General features: G+C 37.5%; 1 protein-coding gene across 1 annotated transcript in view; it reads right to left on the bottom strand.

The window, feature by feature from the left end:
- Window positions 1-27,151, bottom strand: part of RAPH1 (Ras association (RalGDS/AF-6) and pleckstrin homology domains 1) — a 60,552-nt gene that overhangs the window by 1,832 nt on the left and 31,569 nt on the right. The window contains exons 4-12 of the mRNA XM_009890253.1: window positions 21,151-21,228; window positions 19,482-19,641; window positions 15,748-15,869; window positions 14,000-14,065; window positions 12,405-12,548; window positions 11,060-11,170; window positions 7,272-7,370; window positions 6,482-6,602; window positions 4,728-4,870 (exon numbers count right to left, since the gene is read on the bottom strand). Of these exons, the coding sequence (XP_009888555.1) occupies window positions 4,728-4,870; window positions 6,482-6,602; window positions 7,272-7,370; window positions 11,060-11,170; window positions 12,405-12,548; window positions 14,000-14,065; window positions 15,748-15,869; window positions 19,482-19,641; window positions 21,151-21,228 (1,044 nt within the window). The remainder of the gene's footprint in view (window positions 1-4,727; window positions 4,871-6,481; window positions 6,603-7,271; window positions 7,371-11,059; window positions 11,171-12,404; window positions 12,549-13,999; window positions 14,066-15,747; window positions 15,870-19,481; window positions 19,642-21,150; window positions 21,229-27,151) is intronic.

The following is a 27,151-nucleotide window of genomic DNA, read 5'->3' as shown; positions in this document are numbered from 1 at the left end:
CTGTGATGCTGCATAGGGAGTTGCCACTTTTGTCTGTGGGGACACAGGCGGTGCCACAGACATGAAGGGCCGACCCGCAGGCTCCATTCGGGCCTATTGGGAAGGGATTTTTAGTGAAAGTGGAAAGGGAGAGAAAGAAAAAGATAGAGAGAGAGGGAGGGAGGGAGAAAAAGAGATTATAAAGTCAAGGTCTGAATGTGCCTGTCATTAAAAATTAAGTGGTAGATTACAGCATGCAGGAAGTATTAGCAAAACAATGCAGCAAGAGACAATTCCATACGCTGACAAGCCTGGAGCATGCAGTCTGACCGGGCAGGCAGGGAGCGGAGCTGGCAAGACTCGGTGGAGCCAGGTCTACTCCAAGCTAGGCTGAATGTCAGGGAGAAAATACACCAGCCTTGTCATTCCTGTGGGGCAGTGAGAATCGCTGGTCCTCCTCTGGGCAAGTATAATGACCCCAGAGCGCCACAGGCCATGACAGAGGACGTCAGGCAGAGCAAGAGACTCTGCAGACACCTCCTCAGCTCCATAAAGCTAGAGTTAAACCATACACGGCCTCCCAGAGCATCTGTCAAACCTTTACGTCGGTTAGCTCAGGCCTTACACTATTCGGTGTTACAAAATGCAGAAAGCCTGAACTGCTCTAAAACATGTGAAGAGCAAGCTCTGTGCGGGAACGTTACTGGGATCCTTCCACTCCACATGCTCTGATAGCCAAGACTGGCAAGGAAAAAAAATGAGGAAAAAGAGGGAGAACTGAGGTTTCCTGGGAAAATTTCCCCACAACGAAATGTTTAGAGATGTGCAAAACAAAGTTAGCTTGTGAAAGAAAAGCTATACGTGCAACTATTATGTCAAGCAGAAAAAAGGAAGGAAAGACAGCGAAAAGCTGATTAAGGGAAGGAGCAATGGGATAGCAGCAGGCAATGTTTTAGTCTACTTGGTGGGTTTGCTCAAGTTAAATTGTTTCTCTAAAATTGCAAGCCTACATTCATGTTGAAAATTAAAAAGATAATTGCATCACACGAGTTTATAAACATCCTCCTAATACAAAGTGGTTTGGCTACAACCAAAGTTGCGAATTCAGTGCACATCATAGAAACATGCCTTAGAAATGCAATACCAACATGGCAACTGCCCACAATGGGTACCTATACTTCATTAGTAGATACTTTGCCACAAGTTAGCCCAGTTACGCGCTTTGCACTGTATGAGCAGGTTTGCATATTGCTTTGTTCTAGACACAGGTGCACAGTTTCTATATGCACAGAACACCAAAAGGATTAGAGTCCGAAACAACAAACAGTGATTTACAACACACATGGGGTGTGGCTCTACCTGTCACATTAGGTCTGGAAGGCAAGAGTGTAACAAAATTCTGGAGCTAAATCAAGGTGTTCACATAACAAAACAGGAGAGAAATCTTGATCTCTTACAAGTGTTAGTCTGTAAATTACCATTCTCCCAATCACCCAGGTTAATGAATTTTCAAGTAGCACCACCTGACCTTAATTGTGCCCTGTATAAGGCACCACGGGTGTGCTGACCTTAGCTGTGCTGAGCTTCACTTTTGACACCTGAGATGGCAAAAGGCAACAGGAAAAATAAAAGCGGCATAAAACAGACAGAGAGGAAGACCAAGGCTTAACAGAATAGCTGTCCCTGAAGGGCAAGACCTTGGAGAATCTTGAATTTGTCACTTCAAGCACACACAGCGAGCACGCATTTTGATGCCTGTTGTAGCATCCGATTTGAAATAACGTGTTCAAAATCTAACAAGCAAAATGAGACATAATGAGAGCTTCACTGCCCAGCTGTGAAGAATATGAACAGATGAATAAAGTATTCTTTGGGCAAAGAGCAATCTTTCAAAATATGAAATGGACAGACTACCTGCATTTTGGAAAAGGTGTTTTTTTAATCTTAGATGTATTTGAAATAGAGAGGAATTATCCTCATATCCATTGAAGACAGTCATTTTCACATTGAGCAAATCAAACACTCAGGACAGGGAAGCAAATATTGTGCATCTCAGGACCAGGAGTCCCTCCCATCCCCACAGAATCAAATTAAATTTCCACAACCAGAAAGATATTCAGTGATACTTTTGTTATCGAAGTTTGAAACAGATCATTGTCCTGGTTCGTCCAATGTGATGTCCTTCTGTGTGTCTTGAAAAATTACTTATTGCATACTATCAACTCATATTTGTAACATGCATCTTCTTAATGACTATCTGGAACTCTCAGAAATGCTATAAAAATAATCGTATCTATTTTTTAAAACAGTAACCATGCTAATTTTTTTAGCTGTTTTTCCTAAGAAAACAAGCTTTTGCAATTGAACTGTTTGCTATCTCTTTTCCTATGCCGATTGCTTTTAGGTTGGTTAGCAAATTTCAGTCACGTATAACAGACCGAAAGAAATCTCAACATATTTTCAACTTCCAAGAAATTGTTGTGAAGTTACTGGCACCAAGTAAACAAGGGAAAAGCAGGCAGAACTCACCCATTTCTAATCTGTTGAACAGTTAGCCACTGACCAACCAGTGTAACATCCTGGCTTGCTGACCAGCCAGCCTCAATGTCATCTCCCTGCTGAGCCAAAGCATGCTCTGTTCTGCCCTGCTTGATGAAGGGGATGAGACAAGAGTGACAAGGCGGGAGAGAGCTGTTCCAGAAGGGGAAGGGACATGCTGGACAAATCTCCGTTAACTCTGCTGCTTGCAGCAACCTGCCCATATGAACTTCTTAAGCCAGCTTTGTCACCAAAGCGCTGTGGAATAACCACCCCAAGACAACTGTATGGGGACTAATCTGCCTAAACCAGCGTGTCTCAGCATCATTGCAACTGCAACTACCTTTTAACATAAATTACAATTTTTTCAACACTGTTGTTTCCTTTCTTGCCACACAATTTAACACTTTCCACTGCCGGTCTGATTTATTAGTTATTTAAGTTCCTTGGAGCAGACCTGTACAGGATAAAAAAGTGTGTACTGTAGTTTCACTGACGGTAGCCATGACAGCAATTTACTCAGAATTTACTCAGAATTTTTTAACATGGCTTTGAATTATAATTTTACATGGTTCATTTCATTTGGAAGTTTTAGGGCAATCCATTCACCTGTGTTATGCACAAGGAAGAAAAATATACCTTTTCTTGGATTTGTGCACAGAAAGGAATTAAAATTGATGAAATATTGAAACATGGATGGCCCCTCAACAGGGAGCAGTCTGAATATTTTATTTTTAAAATGGCTTTAATCAGATAACATAAAAATTCTTGGGGTTTATTTAAATGAGCAATTGCCAGCAGCACTATGGACTTCATAAGAACAACAGTGACCTCACTGTGGTAAACTTCAAACTTTTCTTTAAAAGCTCACAGAGAGTGTAACAGCAAGATTTTCACATTAAAATCAAAACTTTAGGAAACAGTTCTCATAGCAGTACTCTCTCACCTGTCAGACACATGCTAGACAGACTCGAGTGCCTTATCTTTTGCATCAACCCCACTCCTGCAGAAATGATGCACCCTGTACACATACACAAGCCATCTGCTGATGAACATGCACCAGATGTTGCACTCATGCAGTAGAAAAATTCGGATCACATTGTATCAAGCTACATTCCTGGGCTGAGCTCTACATTACTATTGGAATCAGACAATTTCCAAGCCAGCAGGCACTGCGGAAGAGTTATGAATCCCAAAGAATGCAGCCATGTCAGCTTTCACATTGTGCCACGCGTGCTTTCTTATTTGAAAATGTGATGTTGTGTCTTATTTTTAGTTATCTGATGCACCAATGCCAGGTGCAGCACCCTGTAGTTTTAGTTTTAAAAAGCTTGCTTCTCGAGCTTGAACTCGGAAAGACTCAAAACTGACAGGCATGAAGATAGCTTCTCATAGTATCCTGCCAGTGTACTTCCACATCTAACTGCTGCAGTTAATACTGATGTCATAGCTGTTCAGGAACCTGGAAATTCCTTTGAACCTGACAACAAACCAACTTAAGTGACAATTCTGCTGTGTTTAGAAGTACTCCTCAGGAACTACACCAGTCAACTACCGCTGAAAGGATAGAAAACTAACCAAACCACAACAGACCTGAGCCCCAGGCTTCAATGGGTTAAAATCTTTTGTAACTCTCTATCAGCAACAAGAGATATCAAATCTGCCTCAATCCACAACTGCTGTCAATTTTAGTACTTTTGCTTTGACCATATCTAAGGTTACTGTTTCCATTTGCACCAAACATAACAGAAAACATTTGAGTAAAAACTACTAGAGTACTTCTTAAATAGATATACCTGCCTTCAGGTCTCTGTTATTCACACCTTTCCAATGGAAAGATGTAGCTAGGTAACTGGAGAAAGATCTTAGTGAAAGAATTTCATTCAACTTGTTAACAGCTGATCTTTTTATTTTGTCTTTATTCAACATTAGTTAATAGGATTCTATGGGAAGGGCAGCATCATGCCTGCAAAGAACAGAGGGCTTCTGTGCACACAAATAAAGGCAAGGACAAAAAGTTCCAGGGTTGAATTCCCTGACAAAGTGATTCCTGAAAAAACAATTATATGGCAGTGTATGTCAATAACACAGAGTAAAATAGAGAAGAAATCCCGAGAAGAAATCCCACTCAAGACAGAAGTGGAAGAGGTATCACTCTGTCTCATACATTTTGTTGGGCGTTGGTTCTCAAACTAAAGTCGTCTTGTTACCTTGCTGGATTCCTCCAGTTGAGTGCCTCGTTTCCAGGCCTCGGAGAACATGGAGCTGACAATACTTTGGGAACGGACATGTCCAGCTGGCTGGGTGTCAGAAACTCCACTGTCAGACTGATTAGAATGATTTGATTGAGATTCTGTTTAGAAGAAAATTAGGAAACAGTTAGCATATGTTTCTGAATGTAAGAGTAAAGTTAGCGTCCTTATAATGCAACTCTGTGTCACATTTATTGGTCACACTTGTAAAACATGTTATCCCACCAAAGGACATCATTCCCACTAACTACTGCATAAACTCTAGCTCACATCCAGGCCATTGCTGCCTGGACAACAAAATAGTGCAACAGATCTCTGGTATTAACCAAATCTGAAGCTCCACGAAGTTGACAGTGTGTCAGATATGCTGCAGAGTAAAAACACACTGCGGTTGTATCGGTTCTGAAACACACAACAGCTCCTGCACTTTGGGAAAAGCCCCATTTCATGCAATGCACGCAGTCTGCTCTCTCCAGCACTCCCTTAGAAACAGACACTGGACGCAGGCTGAGGACAGGAACTATGCTAGCCAAGGCAGCAGTCTGCTTCTGACTGCTCCATTCCTCAAGGGAAGAGAAGGAATGATGCACATCCTGCAACTAACAAACGCAGACAACATTCTGGGTTCACAGGGTATCTTAGAAAGACAACAGCAGTCACTGCCAGACCGATTTAGCCAGCCTGGCACCTGCCTTCTGTGTAGCCCCAAGCTGTCCTGTGGAAAAAGAGCATCTAGGTACAGGCTGGACTGTAGCTCTGGCAGAACACGCATGGCTGGTGGGCTCTGGCTCAGCTACACACAAGACAAACTTTATCAGAAAAACACCCAGCTTGGATGGAGAAATTGTCAGCAACCAAGAACTTCCTACAACACCTGGCAAGCTGTTCCACATAGTTGAAAAAATATGGAGCCTGTCCAGTTAGGCTGAATTTGCTCATTTTCACAGGCTACTTCCAGAACCTTTCCAATTCAGTAGCATTACTTCCTGACCTGTATCTGCAATGGACAAAACACTTTCACACAATAACCTGTTTTCAATAATGAAACTCGCCCCTGAAAGGGGCAGAGCATCAGTCAGCTCTGAATGATGAAATGAGGCTACATAAACCATTCACCAATTTTCAAACTATTATATGCTACAAAAAAAACAGTACTGGTCCTGCTGAGAGGTAAACCAGAGCATATTACTGCAGGCACACACAGTTTGACACAGGAACAGAAACAGTACTTTCGAAGTTTGTCTCTAAAGAGATTGTTTGGATCTTTGCCTTTGGACAGGGACTATTTCTTATTTTCCAGTTTCAAATATTTCAGACAACAAAATCAGTTTAAGGGCTATACACACAAGTGTCTATGTATTATTAAAACATAGATTTGGTTTCTCTTATCAGATTGGTGAAGACAGAGGCATCAGGAATTTGAAAGGAAGTTCCCTCTTCTCAATATCAGAAAACATTCTTTTTTGGAGGTGAACAAGAACGTACTATATGTTCCAAATACATACACCACTACAAGTGATATAATAAATAGAGTCTTATATGTTTTTATATATATATATTAAACATAAAGTCTGTGTTTTAGACTAAACATAGCATAAAAGACTTTGGAGAAAAAGTCCATTTCCTGTAATAGTCTCTTCTGAGGTCTCCAGAGAGCAGATGATAAAAAAGGTAATCAAATCTTTCTATTATGAGACAGATCACATTATTACCTGGCAAACTAGATGAGCTGGAGCCTGACTTGATACTGGAGCTAGACAAGGAAGTCCAGTCACATGCCAATTCTGTTCTCTTCAGTGCTTCCTGATAGTTCATGTATAACTGCTTCCCATACTAAGCAAAATGACAAACAAATTTAATAACTGCATAGGGTGTGTACGCTTTTCATACTGTTGAGCTTCTCTGTTCCACCTTCAACCCCCCCAGAGAGAAACAACAGGCTCTTTGTTACGGAGCTCAGGCAACACTAATTCAGTGAAAATTTCATTTTGTTTTATTAACAAAAGTGGCAGCTCCCTTCCCCCAACCTTGTGCCTTTTTATGAGTGAATTGCTGAAAGAAAGAAAAACAGTTTAATTATGCTAGAAGAGATATCGACCAGCAAGAAACAGGCCAATGAATAAACTAAGCCAACTAAGGGATCTCAGAAGAAAACAATTTTATTTTCTCAATTCTCTTATTTTGCCATAAGCCCTCTTTTTAAAATCTGTAAGGAAGATGGCTAAAATCTAGCCGTGACGTCAGTTAGGATTTTGTCACGTGACAAAGAGGTGCAGCAGAAACAAGAAGAAAGGGCCCAATTACTGAATTATCATAACAACAAAGCCTAACAATTTTTCTAGGGAAGGAAATATGTAAGAAGATTGTACAGTTCATGTTCATGATAGTTAAACAGAGGGAAGTTAGACTTAGCATGTATTTTGCTAAGGAACTGTAAATGGTTTCAAACAGATAACGACAACAACTCATGACAACAGTGCAAGACTGCCTAGAGGAGGTTACCTTAGCAATGCGGATGCCATTGATCCATTGGTGTAGAGTTCTTACATCATCACAGCAAAGATACTTGATATACTGGGATTTCTTCTGGATCTGAGGATGCTGCAGAAAAAATGTTAATCGTCATCAATATTTTAATAGGTAGGAATGCAAGGAAAGCCATTTATCTGTTGAGGTCTATACAGACAAACTTAATGCTGGAAGCTCTTCAACAACAGTCTGTATTTTGAGCCCACTTAAAAATGTTTGAGAGTATTCCAGGAGGTGGCAGCGAAGATTGCTTCACACACAGATTGGCAGTGTATCCAGTGTGCACCAATTTCAGGTTTGAAACACTAAGAAAGGGTGAATCTTTCAGTATTTTAGTATTTCTACCTACTAATAGACTCTTCTGTACCTGTAAGGGTCTTTAGAAATCTTTATACTCTCAAGACATGTGGTCAGAACAGTCTCAGCTTGTAAAAACCTTTCCTAAACACAAGCAATACACTGCCAAAGCATCGAGAGTTGTCTCCTTTCACTCTACTATGGACTAACTCACCACCTGAGGGAGGCAACTGATACTTCAGCTTCCTCTCACACCAAAACAAACTGGAGGAAAAAACACCCACTGGTCTTCTCTGCTTTTGTATGGCTTGAGTGAGATGCTCCACAAATGACACGCTGTGTTAAGCACAATTCCATTTGCAGCTTGTAGAGCCTCCAAGGTCCCCACCCTACAGATAGAGGGATATCATCTAAAATACTTGTTGCTCCCATATGCATGTACAAAAAAGAAAAGGCACTGTATTTATCAATTCAGCAGTCAAGTAAGAAATGTATATTTTTCAAAGATCAGACACTGGAAATCATTCTGGATGGATTATTCAGTCGTTTCCTGTACATGGTGTAGAAATTACATGTCTCACAGCTATTGGGGCAACTCCGAATACTCAAGTTCTTATAATTTCCTGTGTTAGCTTACAGTTCAGTGACACAGAGTTTTGCTAGATGATCACAGGTATTTGTTTTACTGAAGACTGTCTAAAACTTATATCAAAGAACTGTTAATCTCTTTTCAGAATATTTTCTCCTGTTGACTTCCAAACATAATTATTTCAAAACGAATACGAAGATGTTTGTCTCCATAAACAGAATATATATAATTAACTTCATTATAATGTTAGACAATTGTTTTCATTTTTCACTACCAGCTTCTTTCACATACATGTTGTATAACAAAGAAGAGTCTATAGAAATGCAAAAAAATACTTCACTAACAAGCCATCTTTTTCCTGGACTTGTTAAAAAATCTGGCTATATAAAAATAAAAGAACCTCTCAGAAATCTAACATTCATGATCAAGAAGCTAGTACTACATACTACAAATGTTAATTTTAACAATAGACAGCACCTGTCTTGCACAGTAAGGATTCAATATAAACAAAGGAAGCAAACATGTAAAGTCAAATCCATTCTGGACTTCAGTGAGAATCAGCCTTTGAATTTTTATTTGCCATTCATCTCTCCAAAAACATGTTCACGTTTTGGAGATATTTCCCAGCTTTGTGAATCTTTGTGGCACAAAACTGAGTTTCTATTAAAAAAAAATAATGTATGGTTTCTATACATAGGTACTAATATAAAACACTGATGTAACATTTTAAGAATTGAGGAAGGCAGAACTCAATCCTACTTAATATGGTAATTTGGTGATTCAGTTCCACACTGAAAACTTTGTCCAAGTTACCCGACTAACCCTACCCCATTAATTTACTTAAATAAGCCAATAAGGGAAAATTTAGACACGTTCAAATTTGACTTTAACGTTTTCATGTCTTCATTTATGCTCAGGATGGCAATAGTTTAAAAAAAATAATCTATTTAGATAAGACTTAGTCTGGTTTACTCTGTGTGGTCAACAAGTCTGAAAAAATAATGTACTATTAACCTGTCCAAATGATATGGATAGGAAATGACATGTAAGCAGAAGAAATCAATTTTCGTCAAGGAGTTTATAAATACCTACAAACACTGACATTTTTGCTTTTAATTGTATTCAATTAACTGTGCCAATGATCTATAAGAATATGGAAAGTATTTCCAGTCTCAGCTGTATGCTTTCTCCCTTAGTATCACGTCCCGTATTTGACATTCAGTGTCCACCTCTCAGTGGGCCCAAATGCACATTGTCCTGTCTATTGGGAGATTAAATTTTATTTTTTTTTTTAACACAGTGGACAGGCAGCCACACACTCCATGCACATAAAACATTGCAATGTACTGACATATGCAACACCACATGCGCTACACGTCAGGGAAGGCAAGAGGTCAAAGGAAAACTGTCAGTGCAACTATAACCATTTCTTGTTACTTGCACCACTTTCAAATCCACGAAGACACTGTACTTGCTATGAACGTACTGTGAAAACCTGTTTTAAAATAGCTTTGTAGCTAGCTACCCTGCAGGAACTGACACCATTTTGAACACTGTGTGGGAGTCAAGAGAGACGGGGAGATGAGTTGATGCAATTTAAAATAACTTGGAAGTACTCAAGTTATTAATCTCTCAGGTCACTGCTGTCATGACATTTTTTCCTACTTGTTCTTTCTACCTGTCCTTTATACTCAGAATTTTCTCCCTTTACAGCATCCTCCTTCCCTCAGGTTGGGCAATATTGGTAGACGACTCCCTAATTCCAATTTCTGCACAACTCTAGACCTGCGCTCTGAGAAGACAGCAGCTCCCTGAAGTTAGCGTTCCAAGGGGTATTATCTCACTGAACCTGAATTGTTGTAAGTTACAGAGTTGCCAAAGGGACAAAATGAGTTTAGTGTTATATTTTAGAGTATGATGCACAGTTAAATAGACCAGGACTCATCAATCTGGAAGTAAGACAATTCAGGGCAATATGAAAACTTTGTAAAAGTCATGAGGAGCAAGGAAAACAGGCAGCAATTGTTCACTAACTGTTCACTTCCTATACAAGAATGAAGGGAAAATGAAATGGAAAGCAACCGATGGCTCAGAACAAGTAAAAGAGCGTACAAGGTGTTCCCAGCTGCTGCAGCATTCTAGCAGTTTCTTGGAATCCCAAGAGAGACAGGGCATACTCAAAGAGTAAGAATGCACCTACAGCTATTAAACAGCCCAGATCCGTTCCCTGGCTCCCTAAATTTCTGAAGGCTGAAAAAGTATTCTGTGGAAGTATTTCTGCAAGACTGTCCTGTACTTCTAATTTTTCCCTACGCAGCTTATAGAGAAAGGCCACTGTCAGAGAAACCTAGACCTACATGAATCCAGTAAAACCATTCTTCTGCTGCTTCTATGACATTTTTCCTCTTTGACCACAGAAATCCACATGGATCTTCTGGCAGGAGGAGGAAAACTGTCAGCTTGATGGGAAAGTAAGTGATTCATAGCCATTTCTTCCCTCTGCACTAGTCCCTGCATGGCATTTTCTCATTTGTTTACTGTAATTCTGTCAAGGGGGGTCATCACAACAACTCCACAAAAAATGTAGTTAAACATAGCTTTCTCATTGTCTCTGTAACTTATGGCAATTTAGATTTCTCTCTTGCAGAATGAAAACAATTTAGAGATTCACCCTGAAAACTGACAGGCATAGTTCTCCAATTGTTATATTGCTGTAGGAAGTGTATTCACAATCTATCCCAAGATTAGTATTGTGTTAATTAGCTCTTGCTCACCATTAAGAAGTGTGGTTATTACAAGAGCCTAAGATTAGTGTGGAAATGTTTCAAGCTCTTGAATTGCTCTTTTCAGTATTAGAATTTTAAAAACAAATTACCTTTAGCACTAAACAATAGTCTGTGGGTGCTTTATATTTGTTCCGATAGTCCTGTCCATAGTAAACATTGACATGATCTAGCTGTAGAAAGCACACGAGATCCCGTGAGACCTATTAAATACAAAAATAATAATTTACAAAACATCTTTATACGAAAAACCGCATGCGTTGACAAAATCAGTTTAGCGTTATCTAATACTAATACAAGGTCTAGTTAAGGTCTAATATTAGTTTCAATCTGATTCGAAAACTACCAAAACAAGGAGATACCGCTATACACAAACTCTTCATCAGATGTTCATTTTTAACCAGGATATTAATTTCCAAATTCAGTCTGTTTTTCAGTGTTTTGCCTGCATTTTGCCTTTTAACAACATTTTACACCGGACTGCTAATGTTTATTCAGAATTGGTATCGGTAGAAAGTAAATAGGATTGGTTGACCAGGAACTTTTTTAACAGCTGCTGGTTACATTTCATCTGGGTAATAATCAAAGTGTCCAAATTCCACTGTGACCATGAGTATAATTCTAACGATGTTTGGCAGTGATTGTAGGGCACAGAATTTCAACAGGCTATCTTGCATATAGATTATTTTAATGAAGCAAAAGGCTGTGGAAAGAACATCTGAGATGTATTCAGCTCTAAAGAAAGCTGATGTGCTGACAGAGATTTCTTCATTGCCAGCTGTGTGGGAAGTGGACTTCCTGTACTGGGGATCAGTTGATGCTGTCAAGACTGATGGATTCACGGACAAATTGAACTCACAGTGGTTCAGACTTGAAGCTATAATGCATTTGTAGCAGCTTTCCATTTACTTTTCATTATCGATACATACAGAACAGCAGGAAGTGACACTGAAGAAATGGTATTATATTTACCAGTTTCAAAAAAGGTAGCACAAATTGGTCCAAAAATAATCCTGTTTATATGAACTAACTAAACCCAATGAAATTATGAAGACTGATCATGGAGTTGGTCTGATAGTTTATGATTAGCATTTGCAGTGCATTTGTTCCTTCATCTGAATTCTGCTTAAGAAAAGATAGCCTCTTAACTCCACCGATGATTTTTCCTCAAGTGTTTCTGAAAACCTAACCCCAAGCTCACTCAAAAACCAGACCCTTGTCCTCTTGTATTTTTAAATTTGGGGTTACACCCTTCACATCAAGTGCTACCACAGTAATCTACACAATATACACAATATACAAGTGATAAAGATGCACTTTTAATTAAGGGATGTGGCACTAGGCAAGGCACCAGTAAGTCAAAATTTAAGGTTGACTCTTGTGTGCCTGATTTACCAGCATTAAACAATTCAGGGAAACTGCCTTAAAATAGCATACCTTTGCCTTCCCTTTAGGGACATAGTAGATTCCCGAAGCTCGAAGCAGAAAGTAACGTTTCTTCCAAGACTTTTTACCATCCTCTTTCAGCCACAAAACTCCCTCAATCTCTGGCACAGTTACAGAACTTCCACAGAAACATTCCTGCCAATAAACACGGTGGTTTGGGAAGACAGAAAGAGAAAGAACATACAGCACGCACTGGATTGTTCTTAATGACTGAAATTCTGAAAGTCTTTAGCTAAGGAATGCACACATAACAGGGACAGCTCTTTTTTCATGCAGTAATATGAATTAGGGATTAATTCTAGAAGCTATAAGGTAGTTCAAACACAATAGGAGATCTTAGTATCTTCTCAGCGCAAGAATGACAACAAAAATATTAGCAGCTACTGTAAAGATTTTCTAACCACTGCTTATCAGCAATAGATCCCCTAATGGCTTTACTGGCTTTATAGTCATGAGCTCACCTTATAGATATAGCCTCATAAATCTAAGTATACACAAAACCTTATTACATATCTACCAGATACAGCTATAATTCATTCCGTAAGTACTTTATTGCTACTAACTGCCAACACTACAACTTCTGTTAAGGTTCTATTTATAAAGAGCTAACAGAGGAAAAAAAATGCTATAAATACACTCCAGATTAATATGTAGCAGAGAGATTTATGAGTAATCCTAGAATACAGAGAGAATTAGATAGAATTACAACCCTCTGCATGTCATGGCTTCAAGCATCTTTTTGATCCACAGTATTCACATGACCACTTACTAAAACCCGTAATAATAATATACTAAGAGCATGCATATGCTACTCATAAGTTAAATTGTATTAAGTATAATCCAAAATTAAATACCCAAAATATTTACTTTTGTGTAACCATTGAAATCTTAATCATTATTCTGGAAATCAAGTGGAAGTTATGACACTTCAGCATGGGTATGGGTACGTCTCTGCAAAAATGTCACAAAACCATTCAGTTTTCAGCTTATGGAGGCTGTTTACTGTTTGCTTTATTTGCTCCACACATTTTTTTTTTTATTATTTAGTTCTGTAAACTATATAATGTTTTCAGTATTAATTGACTTCCTTTTCTGTCACTTATTTTTTAAATTTAATATTTGCTTTCTTATTTTAAAATGTAATTGAAACATTTTTTAACTACTTTGCTTACTAACAAAATTTAAAATACTAACATAGACCAGTCACTGAACCAATGCTATAGAATTTTGTACAGAATAACCATTTGGAAAGCACCAATAAAAAAAACTTTATCACCACAGGTCAAAAAAACAGGTGACAGTTCTACAAATTTCGACTGGTTTTAGCCACAGTTACAGTTAACCTCATTTTGATTATCACTGTGTATGGTGTTTTAGTTATTAAACGACACATTTTTATTAACTGATCGTATCTGAAACAGGATAACATTAAAATAGCCATTTATCTCAAATACAACCCATTCCATTCACGGTTGTTCCAGAATTACATTCAGCTCCATACATCAATTTCAATCAACACAATCTTTTAGAGTTTAGCTTCAAACTCTGAAAGGACCACCATGACCTTTTTGTTTCGTCAGTCTTACCTCTAGCAGCACCTCTTTATTTCTGTCTGCCATCTCGGAGGTTTCTTTCTTCCCCAGAAGATAGTTCTGTAACAAGAGAAAGGTTAGTATTTCTATAGACATTCTGAAATCAAACCAAATAACATTCCTCATTTACCTTTCTGTAGCAGTGAGAAAAACACACCTATGATCTAAAAACAATACATTAATTGAACAAAAACTTTGTAGTCCAGTTGAAAACATCTGTCAGACTGCTAAATAATATATGTAACTAAGTTATAACCACTTTTTCCAGAAATATCAATCAGTCCATACTCTTATCTTAAGTAACAGCCTCATACCAGCATTGTCCTGGTGTTCTACAAAACAAACAGCTGCCTGGTACAATGCATCCAGAAATAAAAATACTATGAACTTGAAAATGTCACCCTAAAAATATTTAAAAGAACAGAGATCTTTAAATTTGTTACATACTGCCATTATTTATGCATTCAAAGAAGCACACACAGAAGCAATGTACTTCTTTCCACCTTGCCCTGACAGTTTTGCAGAATAAAATTACTTATTTTTCATGAAGAATTACTAAATACTTCTTGACTTTTTAAAAGGAACCTAATTATGCATAGATACTGTATCTCATATAATTAGAAGTTTTGCACTCTTCTTCACCTTGGAAAGGACTGGCACAATGAAAATCTTCCGCTTCCTAAGCCCTAGCTCTTATCTTGGAAAAAAACCCCAATATTCACAAACTTTAGTCAGTTCAATACTTTAAATGAAGGAGAAATAATGGGTTTATGCTGGTACCTCACTCTTCTTGACAGTGCCTACCATATGTACTGATGTATCAACTACATGCTTTTAAAAAGAATTTAGAGTTTTGCTGCTTCATGGCAAAGCACTTGAGTAAGAGATGGTTTTCAATTCTTGCTTAAAAAAAAAATCACACACTGATGGTGTCCCAAAGGATGAGCATGCAAAAATGACACCCAGTTTAAATCCAAGACATTACCACATAGATGCCATACAGACATAAAAATAATCTATGACCCCACAAGAGAATACATTAGGTAAGAGTTAAGAGAGAGATCAAGTGATACTCTATTCAGTTCTTTTCAATTCAAATTCTTCAAAGAGCCACCTTCTGCTTTTGCATTTCTTTTCCTCCACTCACAGTACTGAACTGCTGCTGGGTATCGAATCTGTAGCTATCATTTGAGAGAAGAGAGGCCTTTGAGAGAGAAGAGGGGCCTTTGGTTTCCTAACCAGCGAACAGGAAACAGGTGATAGAGAGGCAGGTCCCAGCTTCCACAGGGAGGGACACATGGTCTCTTCTCTTCACTTGCCATTTGACCATGGAGTAGCTTTTCTCTTTGCTTCCCCTTCTTGCCAGCAACGTAAGAATGCACAGTGGAAAGGCACTACTATTAGCAGTATCTGTCAACACCTTTCTTGCATATTTACATATTTGAACAGCACTAAGTATTGGTGTAAATGCCATGAAACTCCTTGCCTTCATCTCCATTAAAATCGCCCACAAACACGTTAGCAAACAGATTGCTTCAGCTCATGGTTTTCTGCTAGGGACTTGATTTTGTGCCAACCACAATATGGATGTACATGGTGCCGAACTGTAAAGCTGCCTGGCATTTTAATACATGCACAAGTATAAAAATAACACTATGGAAATGAATGCTACCAAAAAAAGGAAGAAACTGCAATCAGGCATGCATGCACACACACACATTCAACATGCATCTCAGGCTTACCTGGGGATTCTTGAAAAGTGCGTATTTCTCTATACGTTCCACGAACATTAGTTTGTTTTGACTATCTCTTGTCCAGTTCAGAAGATTTTCAACTAAATTTTCATGATCTTCAAAGATCCTTTCTGCAGCAATAACAAGAGAGCAAATACATTTGAATCTGCCACATTTTGTGACAGAAACGACTCTGTAGTCGTATCTGGGAGACAAGGCATATATGGAGAGAAAACAGAGTTCAAGGTCTACTAAAATGGGGAATAAGTTTACACTAAGAAACTGAGGTCGACTTTCAGACGTGCCTGGTTTAATTTTACACATACACTCAACTCAACACTCTCATTTCTGTCTCTTCAGGCTTATAGTTCTATCAGTATATGAAGTGTTTTTCTTTTTTTGTTACCTGACATCCCACGTGAACACAGCAGACTCAAATGACAACATTTCAAATGTTATGAGGACAAATAAGAAGGTTATCACATTTATATGTACTCTGGTCCACACAATCCCTGGAGGAATTTCTTAGGCAGCTTTTCAGCACAAAATTTGTTTCTACATCCCCAATCACCAATTCACTCATAAAGTATAAAAAAAAAAAAAAATTATCAGAGGGAAAACAAAATGCCTCCAAAATGCAGAATACCCGTGGTTAGTCAGGGTACAGTAGAAGTAGTCTGAAAACTGACACTGTCTATTTCTTACAATCTGTCTTGCTGAATAAGTGATCAACAAATGGCTTCTGATAACTCTGAACTTTGGTACGCTGTTGAAATAGTTATGACTAGCACAAGATACTGAAAATAGGCAAAAGAGAAGAGCCGATGAAAAAAGATGAAAATTTACCAAAATGACAGAGAAATATCTGAAATCCCTTACTCTAAAATAAATAAGGAAGAATATATCTTTGGGAAACCACTAGACCAACTTTCTCTTCTTTTCAAAGACAGTGGAATCTTGCTTTCTGCAATTTGCTATCTCTTCACATAGGCCACACAGTGGCATTTCAGGAAATTATTTCTTTCAGGATCCTTTGGGACTTGCTTAACCTTTTAATTGCATCTGAAAGCACAACATGTTTTTTCCCACAAAATCGATTACACCACATTTTTACAGATGGTATATGGCACTGATCACATACAGACCTAGGAGCTATCAGTAATGAAGACTGAGATGACAGATGACATCTCAACATTTTTGGTAATTAAGCAGAGTGAATGAAACAAAATGTCATCTGTAGGGAATGAATTAAGGTTTGAGATGACAACACAAAATTACTGAGGTCTCAATGAGATCTTTCTAAGAAGCTTTCAAGTTAGAACTCACAACTTCCATCAAGCTCTATCAGCAACACAGCAATACTGTCTTCCAAGAAAGTAAAAAAGGTGTTACCTAACAGAAGAACAGAACAAAAAACTTCAGAGGACTGTGATACAAAAGCTTAAATCTCACTGCCGCCTCATTAGTGAAACTGGATAGCTTTCAAAACATATCAACTGTTATTACAAGAAGAACAATAACTGAACTCAAACATGGAACAACTTACTGAGTATAATGTACCTATAGTATGTGAAACTGCATACAATGCAATGTTCCTATTATTAAACATACTCTCTAAAATGAAAACATTGTAAGTCAGATACTTCATAGACGTACTCTGCTCTAAATGAAAACAACCAAAAGAAACCTTCCTCCATTGCTTCTGTTAAAAACTTGAAGGGTAAAACTGGGCAAAGCATTTCATTCTGCGTTCTGGAAATCACCAAATTCTTCTCAAAGTGCATATAAAGCGCGTGGTTAAACCATTGGATAGTAACAGGTGGTCTTCTACTTCAAGTACATGTACCTAAATCAGACTCCTCAAAAATTATTTAACCACACGCATTTGAAGCATATGAAGACCACATAAAATGCAAAGAAAACCAGGAGCTTCACAGGCCTCATGTCTTTCTCCACAGTTCGTTAGGTTAAAGCCTTCACTGCATTTTATTGAACTGTGCAATTAATGAGCAATCAACTAACAAGACAACATAACATGCTGAAATACACCATGAAGGTACATAGGTCTTCCTTCCTCTTGCATAGGCATTGCCAGAAAAAATGTCTTAAAAGATGAGCCACTAGCAAAATAACACAATACAATACACAATAGTACATAGGGTGAGGGCTTTGTTGTAATCATTTTTTCATCTGTTTTTCAAGTTCCAGTATAAAATATATGAATTGAACTGGCTGCATTTTGGATTGTCTTTTAAAAAAAACACATGTGAAATCTATGAAAAACTACCTAACAGTTGTTCTACCAAAATGAAAGCCAAAATTAAAGAGGAAACTGAATTCTAACGTCTCGCATCTCTCAAGTTTATCATGTCTGAACTTAAAATTCTGTGATTATAACAGATGTTGTCATTCCCAGTATGTCAGAGGCCATACAGTAGGGTATGCATATACTTGCAAAACACCCAACAAGAAGAGAGATTTGTTAACCTTTGCTTAATTTCAAAATAATCTTAATTCAGACACACTGTTAATTTGAATAAATATCAGTTTATCTTTCTCTCTGTAGCCTAGGTCTTTGTTTTTAACAGAAGTTGAAAATATTTTTTTTCCAATATTTTTTTCTTTACTCTTTCCAGGCTTCACAGTAAATGGAAGTGTCTTATGAAAGCAAATCTAGGATGGGAAAGACCCCTGGTTTAGCCTTGAGTCCAGGATCCTGCTACCCACACATTCTAAGATTTTTCAGTGATAGCAATATAAAACTATCGCAGAACTAATAAGGCTATTTACTCATACTCTTCTCATTGGTAAAATATTACAGAATAATACATTTGATTTTTATATACCTAATTTGGATTTACATAGAATTTGTGCAAATTCTTTCTGGTTTCAAAATTGGGCAACTTAAGATTTCATTTATTAAAATTGTAAGGTTTGAGCCTAGTAAGTTGTTATTTTGCATATGGAAGGTAGAAGGTTCAAAGGATACCTTATCACAATGGCCTTTTTTGTCTAACGGTTAGCAAAGTTAACATGCTGCACTGCCTGAAATAGAAAAGGTTTCACCAAGAGAAAGAGGAAATACTGATTTGCATTTTAATTTGAAATCAAGATATTTGGGTTCAGTTCTGGGCTTCTCTTTAGTCAACAGGTAAGACGCTTAACAACTCTTTGATGTAATTCTTCTCTGACAACAGGGATTAATAATATTGGTTTTCTATCACTTTTCCCCTTCTTTTCCATTGAGATGCTATATCCTTTGGCTGAATGAAAAACTTACATTGTGGTATGTGCAATGCAGCACAAAGGAGCTTTAATTGCCCTTTGGGCCACTATTGCCAATTGCATTAAAACATTTAACAGAAAAAAAAAACGTAGACAGCTTTTTGTAATAAGAGCTATTAGGATTAGTACAAAACATTATTTACAAAGAGGAAGATGCATGGTAAGTTTTTTACCCCCTACCTCTTTCTTCTGTGAGGAACACATCAAAACCAAGAGGCTCAGTGACTAGACATTAGTAAAATTAGTATATCATGTTAGAATTTAGACATGCTTTTAACACGAAAGAAAAAAACATTCCCAGATCATTCTGAAACAACACCATTCGTGAGCTTTATTACATGAATGAACGGGATGACGAACATTATGAGGACAGGAGTTCAAATCATTCTGACAACACAGATATAGACAAATATTACATCAAAAGATGAGAATTATAAATGTTTCTAAATATTACTTACCCATTTGCAATTCAGAGATGGTTTCCACCAATGACCAGTCTAAACTGTAACCACAATGCGATTTGTCCATCAGATTGTCTAATACTTGTCTCACTGTCTGCCTCTCATCCACCATCATTGTTTTGGAGCTGTCATCAGACATGTGGACTCTGATCACCAACTATTAAGCAGAAAAATAGGAAAACAAGAAGGTTTAGTTACCCGCATTTCAAATAAAAACATGTTTTTTACGATCTTGTTTCTTTTTCTAAGACTTTGTTATAATAGCATAAAATATTAAGTTCAAAACACTCCCTCAAAATGTAAAAAGCCATAAATTACAGTCAGATATTTGTATCATGGACACTTACCCAGATACTGTTCTCCTTCAGTGTAAGAGAGTAAATATAAAGATCTTCCCAATACAATGACAATGTGCTTTCGTTGTGTGTTAAGGAGGAAAAAAATCCCTCCTAGCAAAGTGTCCTGTTCGAATTAATAGTGTCTTTGTGACAATTCTTCTCACATAACTAGGTGGAACAAACATAGATATAGAGTTCTGCACAACCTCACATAGAATCAGAATTTTTCAGATTTGCAATTCAAGCTTTGTGCCTGCTTCCTCCACATTTTCTAAGAATGCTGATTATGTAAACAATATACCTATATTGAATTTTCTTTTTCTGGGGAGTATGATGCATTAGTGCAAAAAGAAATTTGGTTTTAAAACACAATGGCTTTTCATAGGCACTTTAAATAGGTCACCATCCAGAAAGAAAAATGCTGCCATTTTTTAATCAATCAGGAAAGCTTAAGACAATAGATTCTTCTTGCCGATCATTATGCTTCCTTTCTTACACCTTGTTCAGCTGGAAAAGTTAAAACGTACTAGTTGTAATACACTGGTTGGCTTGTTAATCCCCATCTTCCAGCCAGGACAGTAAGTATACTTTTCACAAGTTGTGGATGCCCCATCCCTGGAAGTGTTCAAGGCCACGTTGGATGGGGCTTTGAGTAACCTGGTCTAGTGGGAGGTGTGCCTGCCCATGGCAGGGGGGGTTGGAACTAGACGATTTTTAAGGTCCCTTCCAACCTAAACCATTCTATGTTTCTATGATATAAACACTAAATGTAAAAGGCATTTTAAGCTACTGAAAAACTCCAAACGTAAAATAAGAATGCTAAATTTCAAGGCAACACTTTCTATTCTTTGATACCACGACAAGTGGTGTCAGCAGACTTTCTCCCCTTGGTAACCCGTCTGTAGTCTGGAATGCCTGTATTCCATTTATCACTGGAAAATTTTGCTGCGCATACTGGGAAGGAATCTGTAAAGAAAACAGACCTAAATTTTAAATGTGTGACTGCTTAATATACAAAGACAATCTCAGGAGGTTGGACCTTCATTTCAGCTCTGGGTGGAAGTTGGCAAAATCTTCTCAATGTGCACTAGCTGCAAAATAAGCTATTCCTTAAGAAAAAAATAACGTTATTCCATATCCTAGGATTTTCTTGATTAGACACAGACTAGGTAAGAAAGTACATTACCACTCAAGATCAAAATACTAGCGTTCCTATTTTATTTAGGGCGACTTAAGGGTAATAAACACAAATGAGAATAATTTTGTCTGCATTTTCCAGGTGAATAAGTATAAAATAAAGATCTTATAAATCAGAACAAATGATTTACCTTTTTCACTTGTGCCTCTTTAATCTTCTCTAACGCAACCCTAATCTTCTCAGCTTTGAGTTTAGCAGCCTGTTCCTCCTAGGGGGACACAACACACAGAATTCCAGTTAATGCAATTTTCAGTCTGGTTTTAGTGGATTCAGTTTTGATGCTACCATGCTTTAAAACATTAACTGAAATGCTGGTTTACCCACCTATAAATCCTCAACTATTTCTCAGTGATGATGAAGACTATTATTTTTTAAGACAAAAAGTGCTACTATGTATATCTAACATTTAGAAATACAACTGCCATTATCTCCAGAAGAACATACTGGAGGTATATGTTTTGTATAGGCACATCTGGCATTTCTCTGTTCTTCCATATTGTAAGTAGCCTTGTGCATTACTACCAAATATGTTTAGTATATCATGTATTTACAGTTGTAGATTTGGACAATGCATATTTAACAAGAGTGTACGATTAAGTCCACCCAATAGATTTTTGGCTGATCAACGTAAAACCTAAATAGCACACTGAGAAATAGCAGAATTTAACAGCACACAGAAAGTATGGAAAACAAACCCTATAAATAGGATTCTAGACTATGTGCATTGGTGTGGAAGACTTTTAACTATTAAATCTGTTTGCAATAAGTAAGTAGCTTGAATGCTGCCTTTATCTTTACCAAATCCAGGCTGTATTTCTCCTTATTTTCAGTATTTTGAGACATATAAAGCAAACAACCGTTCTTTTCTTTGATGTTCTTTAAAGTAATATACTGTTGTTACAACTGGAAATGCATTAAAAATTCAGATAATTTAAATCTATTCTATCTGCTGATGCTAAAGAAATCTGTATATTGTAAGAGTAGCAATATTGTTTTTTAAATTGTAGAGATAATTGATATTTCTGTTGAAAGTGGATTTGAAATACACAGCTAAAGATGCCATATGCAGGTTTCAGATTTTAGAAATTTTTAATTGTAGATATTAATTGTGGCTAATACCTAAAAGCATCATAATTATTTTAAAATCTGTAGAGCAATAATCAAACATTACATAAATAAACAAAAAAAAACCCCTTCAAAATATTAAATCTCCTTAGAAAAGGAAAAAATGAGATTTTTCTCAGATCAGAAGTAGCACAGCCCATCACAACAACACTCAGCACACCACAGGCATTTAGTTCTGCATTGCTTTCTTGTATGAATGTAATTCATGGTTTCTTTACCATGTGTTTAGATGATTGCTTTTCTTGTAAAAGCCAAGATTGAGCTATCCTGAAATCCATAGAGATTAAGTTTTCCACTTCTCAGTGAATTACTAATATTTCTATCAACTGCTAAAGTTGCTATTTACTGTACAGCTATTTACTTAACAGCTTTTGCTCCCCTCCCACCTGTGACCACACTACGCACCGGAAAAAACATCAGCTAGACAGGACAATAGGCTGCCTTGTGAGAAACATAAAATTTTCAATAAAATGAACCAGTAAGTTGACACAAGTAGATATAATGTGAGCTTGAAACATTATCTGGGAACTCAATTACCTATGAACATAGGTTTTTATTAGTCTACAGGGAACTATGGCTTTTTATTCACCATAAAGATGGGGTCAAATAGCTTAGGAGAGGGTAAATCAAATTAGCATTCTATTAAAAACAAATAACAGTTCCATGACACCTAGAATCACTTAAATGTATAACACGCCTAGAATTCTAAAATATTCTTCTTCTTCCTTAAGATTAACTATTTCCATCTGTAGAAATAAATTCTTTCTAAACCCCAAGGTTTTACATACTTGTAAGTTTCTAAAAGTGATGCTATGCACCAGTGCATTATGAAATCAGCAAGAGCAAAAGATTTTTTATTTTATCACACATTTGGAGAAACTGTAATTTATGGCTTGAAAAAGCTGCTCATTAACTCAACCAGAAACCTTTATTGCTGTACAAAGGTTGACAGAACATTCGGTTTTGGTCTTCCCTAAAGTCAAGCAGCACAATTTTCCACCCCATTTCACCAAACACCTGTGCAGTGCAACTATGTATAGCAAAACCCAGCAGGAGCACTTTACAACCACAGCGCCAAGGCACATGCAGCAACAAGAGAGCAAGCGACAAGGAATCAGCTGGGGGCCTCTCAGAGACAGCTACAATGTCTCTGTTGATCTCAAAGTTTATAATCCAGTGTTCCCTAAAATGCTTTAAAAAAATCAATAAATACGTAAACCAAAAAAAGACTGGAGGATTTACTATTTTAACACCTACCAATTACTTTTCATTTCCCATTTAATTTTAATGTGGGTCCAAAGATCAGGATTTTTTATGCTTTATTAGAGTTTAACAAAATTGGTTTAAATTTAATCAAAAACCCAATATTACAATCATAAAAGTAAGAACTGGTTTCAACCAGCGACAAATTATAAAAAGAGGTCTGAATCTACTTACTGGAAATGCACAGAGGAGAAGGAAGCAAGAATTAGAAATTTCTGAAAGCACATAGTAGTCAAGGATTTTAAGTTATTCAAGTTTTGCTTTATAGTTAAGTGCTCAGGCCACTGTTGCGTCATTGCTGATGTGACAATGTTTCACTGGAGCAGGAAGAGTTACTGTCTCTTTTGATTACTTACTAAAATTGAGTAACTATAGAATTCTTCAAAACTAACAACAATTTATTCTATTCCTCTCCTAATGGCCCAAGAAAACAGCAATATACGTTCCCTCCCCATCAAAACCACCTCAAAACTGCACTCAGACACAAACACAGGCTCTCTCCCCACCTTTCCTCCTTCCTCCTCTATGGCAGGAAGCATGTGAAATTCATCAGCTTGTACTAAGCTAACATTTTTCATTGCACACAGAGAAAAGTGACAGGTGGCAAACACACCTGACTGTGACCGTAAACTATTCAATGCCACAAACTAACAAGGCCAGGACATATATTTAACTTAGGTATTTATTTCCTCATTACTAGTAAATAGTCATAAACATTCACATAAATGGCAGGAAGGCTGCCTAGGTCATGGCTTCACAAGCGCCATATACCAATGTAAATCCCTGCCTATGGCTGATACACCTGCCTCCCTCGCACAGCATTACTTCTCAGTTGGAGCAGTCGTAGTGCTGCTGTGGCCACACCGACAATTCTGTCAGGGGGCTGATCTGGTTGAAAATTAACACAGCAGAAAGATTCAGCAGAGTCCGCTCTTTGATAAGACTGCCTTTATGGTCACATATGTGCTATGGAAAAGCATAAAGGAGATACAGACACATACCCACTGTGTAAAAACACAAAACATAAAGGAGTGTCATTTCCACCTCTGACAGGAAGAGTATTCTCTTTTAGTAGCAGTACGTATTACTGTAAAATTGCAACATAAATTCCTCACTTTAACAGGACGACTTCAGGAGTATTGTTATACTTGCATTTTAAAGCTTTGAGCTGAGGTTATGCAAAACATCATACCTGACTTAAAGAATGCTTGGCAACATACTTATGTTAAGAACTTGGTCATCCAAAATATCCAAACGTATTGTGAACTGAAATTGAAAGAGTACAGCTCTGCAATACATTAGTCTTAAATTAATGAGGGGTTTTTTGTATTTTTATACCAGAACTCAGTTTTCAATAATTTTAGCCTAAACTGGAATACTGGAAAAAATAACCCCCACAAATATAAAGTTAAGATTTCCTTAATATAACAATGATCCCAGTCTCCTGCCCCAGTTTCCAGTTAAATATGCAGTTAAAGATATTTCAGCTGTGTTTTAACATTAAGTATGCAAGATGTGTGCTAGGACAGAGCCGACCTTGCTCAAACGACTTTATGCCTCGCATTTCTACGTTGGGCTTTATTTTTTGTTTCATTGTACATTTTAAAAGCGTCATTAACTGATCACTTTTACAGAGATCAGAGGCAAAATGAAAAAAAGAGGAGCAAAAAATCACTTAAAGGTTACAGTATTTAGGAAAGCTAGTAATTAAATGGTAAGAGGTAAGTAACAAAGTCCACATTTCATTTAAGTTAGCAAGGTAGATATATAGATTACAAGATGCATAGAAGAAGAAATTTCTTTTATGTTTAATATTTGAAATTCTTCTCTGAAGTCTTTCTTTGAATGCAGGTAAGAAGATGACTACACACACCAGTAGCATTGACTTCGGACAGACTAGCAGCAGGTATCCAATGTTTATTTTCCCAGCTACAGTCTAGCCTCAAGTAGAAAGCAATCACCTGTTTGGCATGGACTCTCCTTCCTGCAGAATTCTTACTGAAACAGAGCATGTATGTGATCAGCACTGGAAGGGGAAAGCCAAATGAGTGAATATTAACAGAAGTTTTTCTTTATTTCTTGATAAACTCATTAGGACAGGCAGAACACCCCTACCCTAAAAAAACCAATGTGTGACAATGGTGCCACAGCCCATTTATTAACTGTGAACGCTTGTTTACAGTAGTAGTTCACAACCATTCTCAAAACGTGCTTTTTATTGCATTTGTTTTCAAAATAACCCAGAATAACCTGTATCTGAGTAAAGCAGAAAGGCAAACAAGACATTACTCTCTATCAAAGCTCACTGAATGTAAGTGTACAGCAGTCGTTTTCCTGGTGAAGGGTCCATCCTCCCCAATGTAGACATATCCCACATTTCGTCCTTCTTCCTTCCCTACTTTACACAGTTTTCTATACTTCTGGCACATTCCTGATTTATTATCACCATATTGTTTTATGTTAGCAAACATGGAAATGCATGTAAAGCAGTAGTATTGTTTTGGGCATTGTGTCTGAGAATTATTTACCTGAAAAGTTTTAAAATATTACAATGACATTACACTGGGGCAGTGCCATATTTTTCCTTTGTTCTACTTCTGTGTATCATTTGCAAACTTTTTGCTATTGGAAGCCTAACTCTAACACAGAAGATGGCTTCTGAATGGAAACTGGAAAGCAGCAGATACATTTTAAATGCATTTCAAACCCACACTGGCCCTTGTCACCAGGTCCTAAAAAAGGAATCTTTTCCCCCACAGCCTATTAGGGCAAAGAAGGAAGGCCAAGAGAAAGACAGCAGTTGCTTATGAACTTAAATGCATAATGGCATCTATGGATCTCTCCAGAACGTCCCTTGTGCTCAATCAAAATTACCCAGTACTTAAGCTTTCGTCCTGGTTTCAGCTGTGATAGGGTTAGTTTTCTTTCTTCTAGCTGCTATGTTTTGGATTTAGTATGAGAATAATGTTGATAACTCTTCCAGTTTCAGCTGGCATAGAGTTATTTTTCTTTCTAGTAACTGCTGTGTTTTGGATTTAATATGAAAAGAATGTTGCTAACACATATTGTTTTAGTTGTTCCTAAGTGATGTTTACATTAGCCAAGGACTTTTTCAGCTGCCTGGACAAGCTGAGAGGGAGCACAGACAGGACAAAGGAATATTCCATACCACAGAGGTCATGCTCAGTATATAAATGGGGGTTGGCCAGTGGGGGAGCAGGAATCCATGATCGCTGCTTGCGACAGGCTGGGCAACCAATCATCAGCTGGTGAAAGCAACTTGTGTTGTATCATTTTGTTTATTCTTTTACCATTATTATTATTTTTCTCTTCTGTTACTGTTCTATTAAACTGTCTTTATCTCAACCCATGAGTTCTTCTCCCCCTTCCTTTTCTCCCTCTTATCCCTACACTACGGGAGGGCCGGGGGGTAGTGAGCAAGCAGCTGCGTGCAGGCTGGGGTTAAACCATGACTGCTTTTCACACTCTCCCCAGTGATCTTGGGCCATACTACAACAACATATAGTATTTGGCAAAGTGTTAATGGTAAAAGTGTGATGCAAAGAAATTTACACAGACAAACCTGGCAGTGCTACTTCGTATTAAAGACAACCACTGTGCAATTTTAACAAGATCAGAATTTTATTTGCTTGTAGTATCATTAAACCAACTGGTTGGGAAGAAAACTATGAAACTAGTGTCAACCTCAAACTGAAGCTGAGGAAGAGAGGATGCAAAACCAG

The sequence above is a fragment of the Charadrius vociferus genome, unplaced genomic scaffold (assembly GCF_000708025.1).
Source record: "Charadrius vociferus isolate BGI_N301 unplaced genomic scaffold, ASM70802v2 scaffold147, whole genome shotgun sequence".
Lineage (NCBI taxonomy): Eukaryota > Metazoa > Chordata > Aves > Charadriiformes > Charadriidae > Charadrius > Charadrius vociferus.
This window is presented reverse-complemented; position numbering and strand designations above follow the sequence as displayed.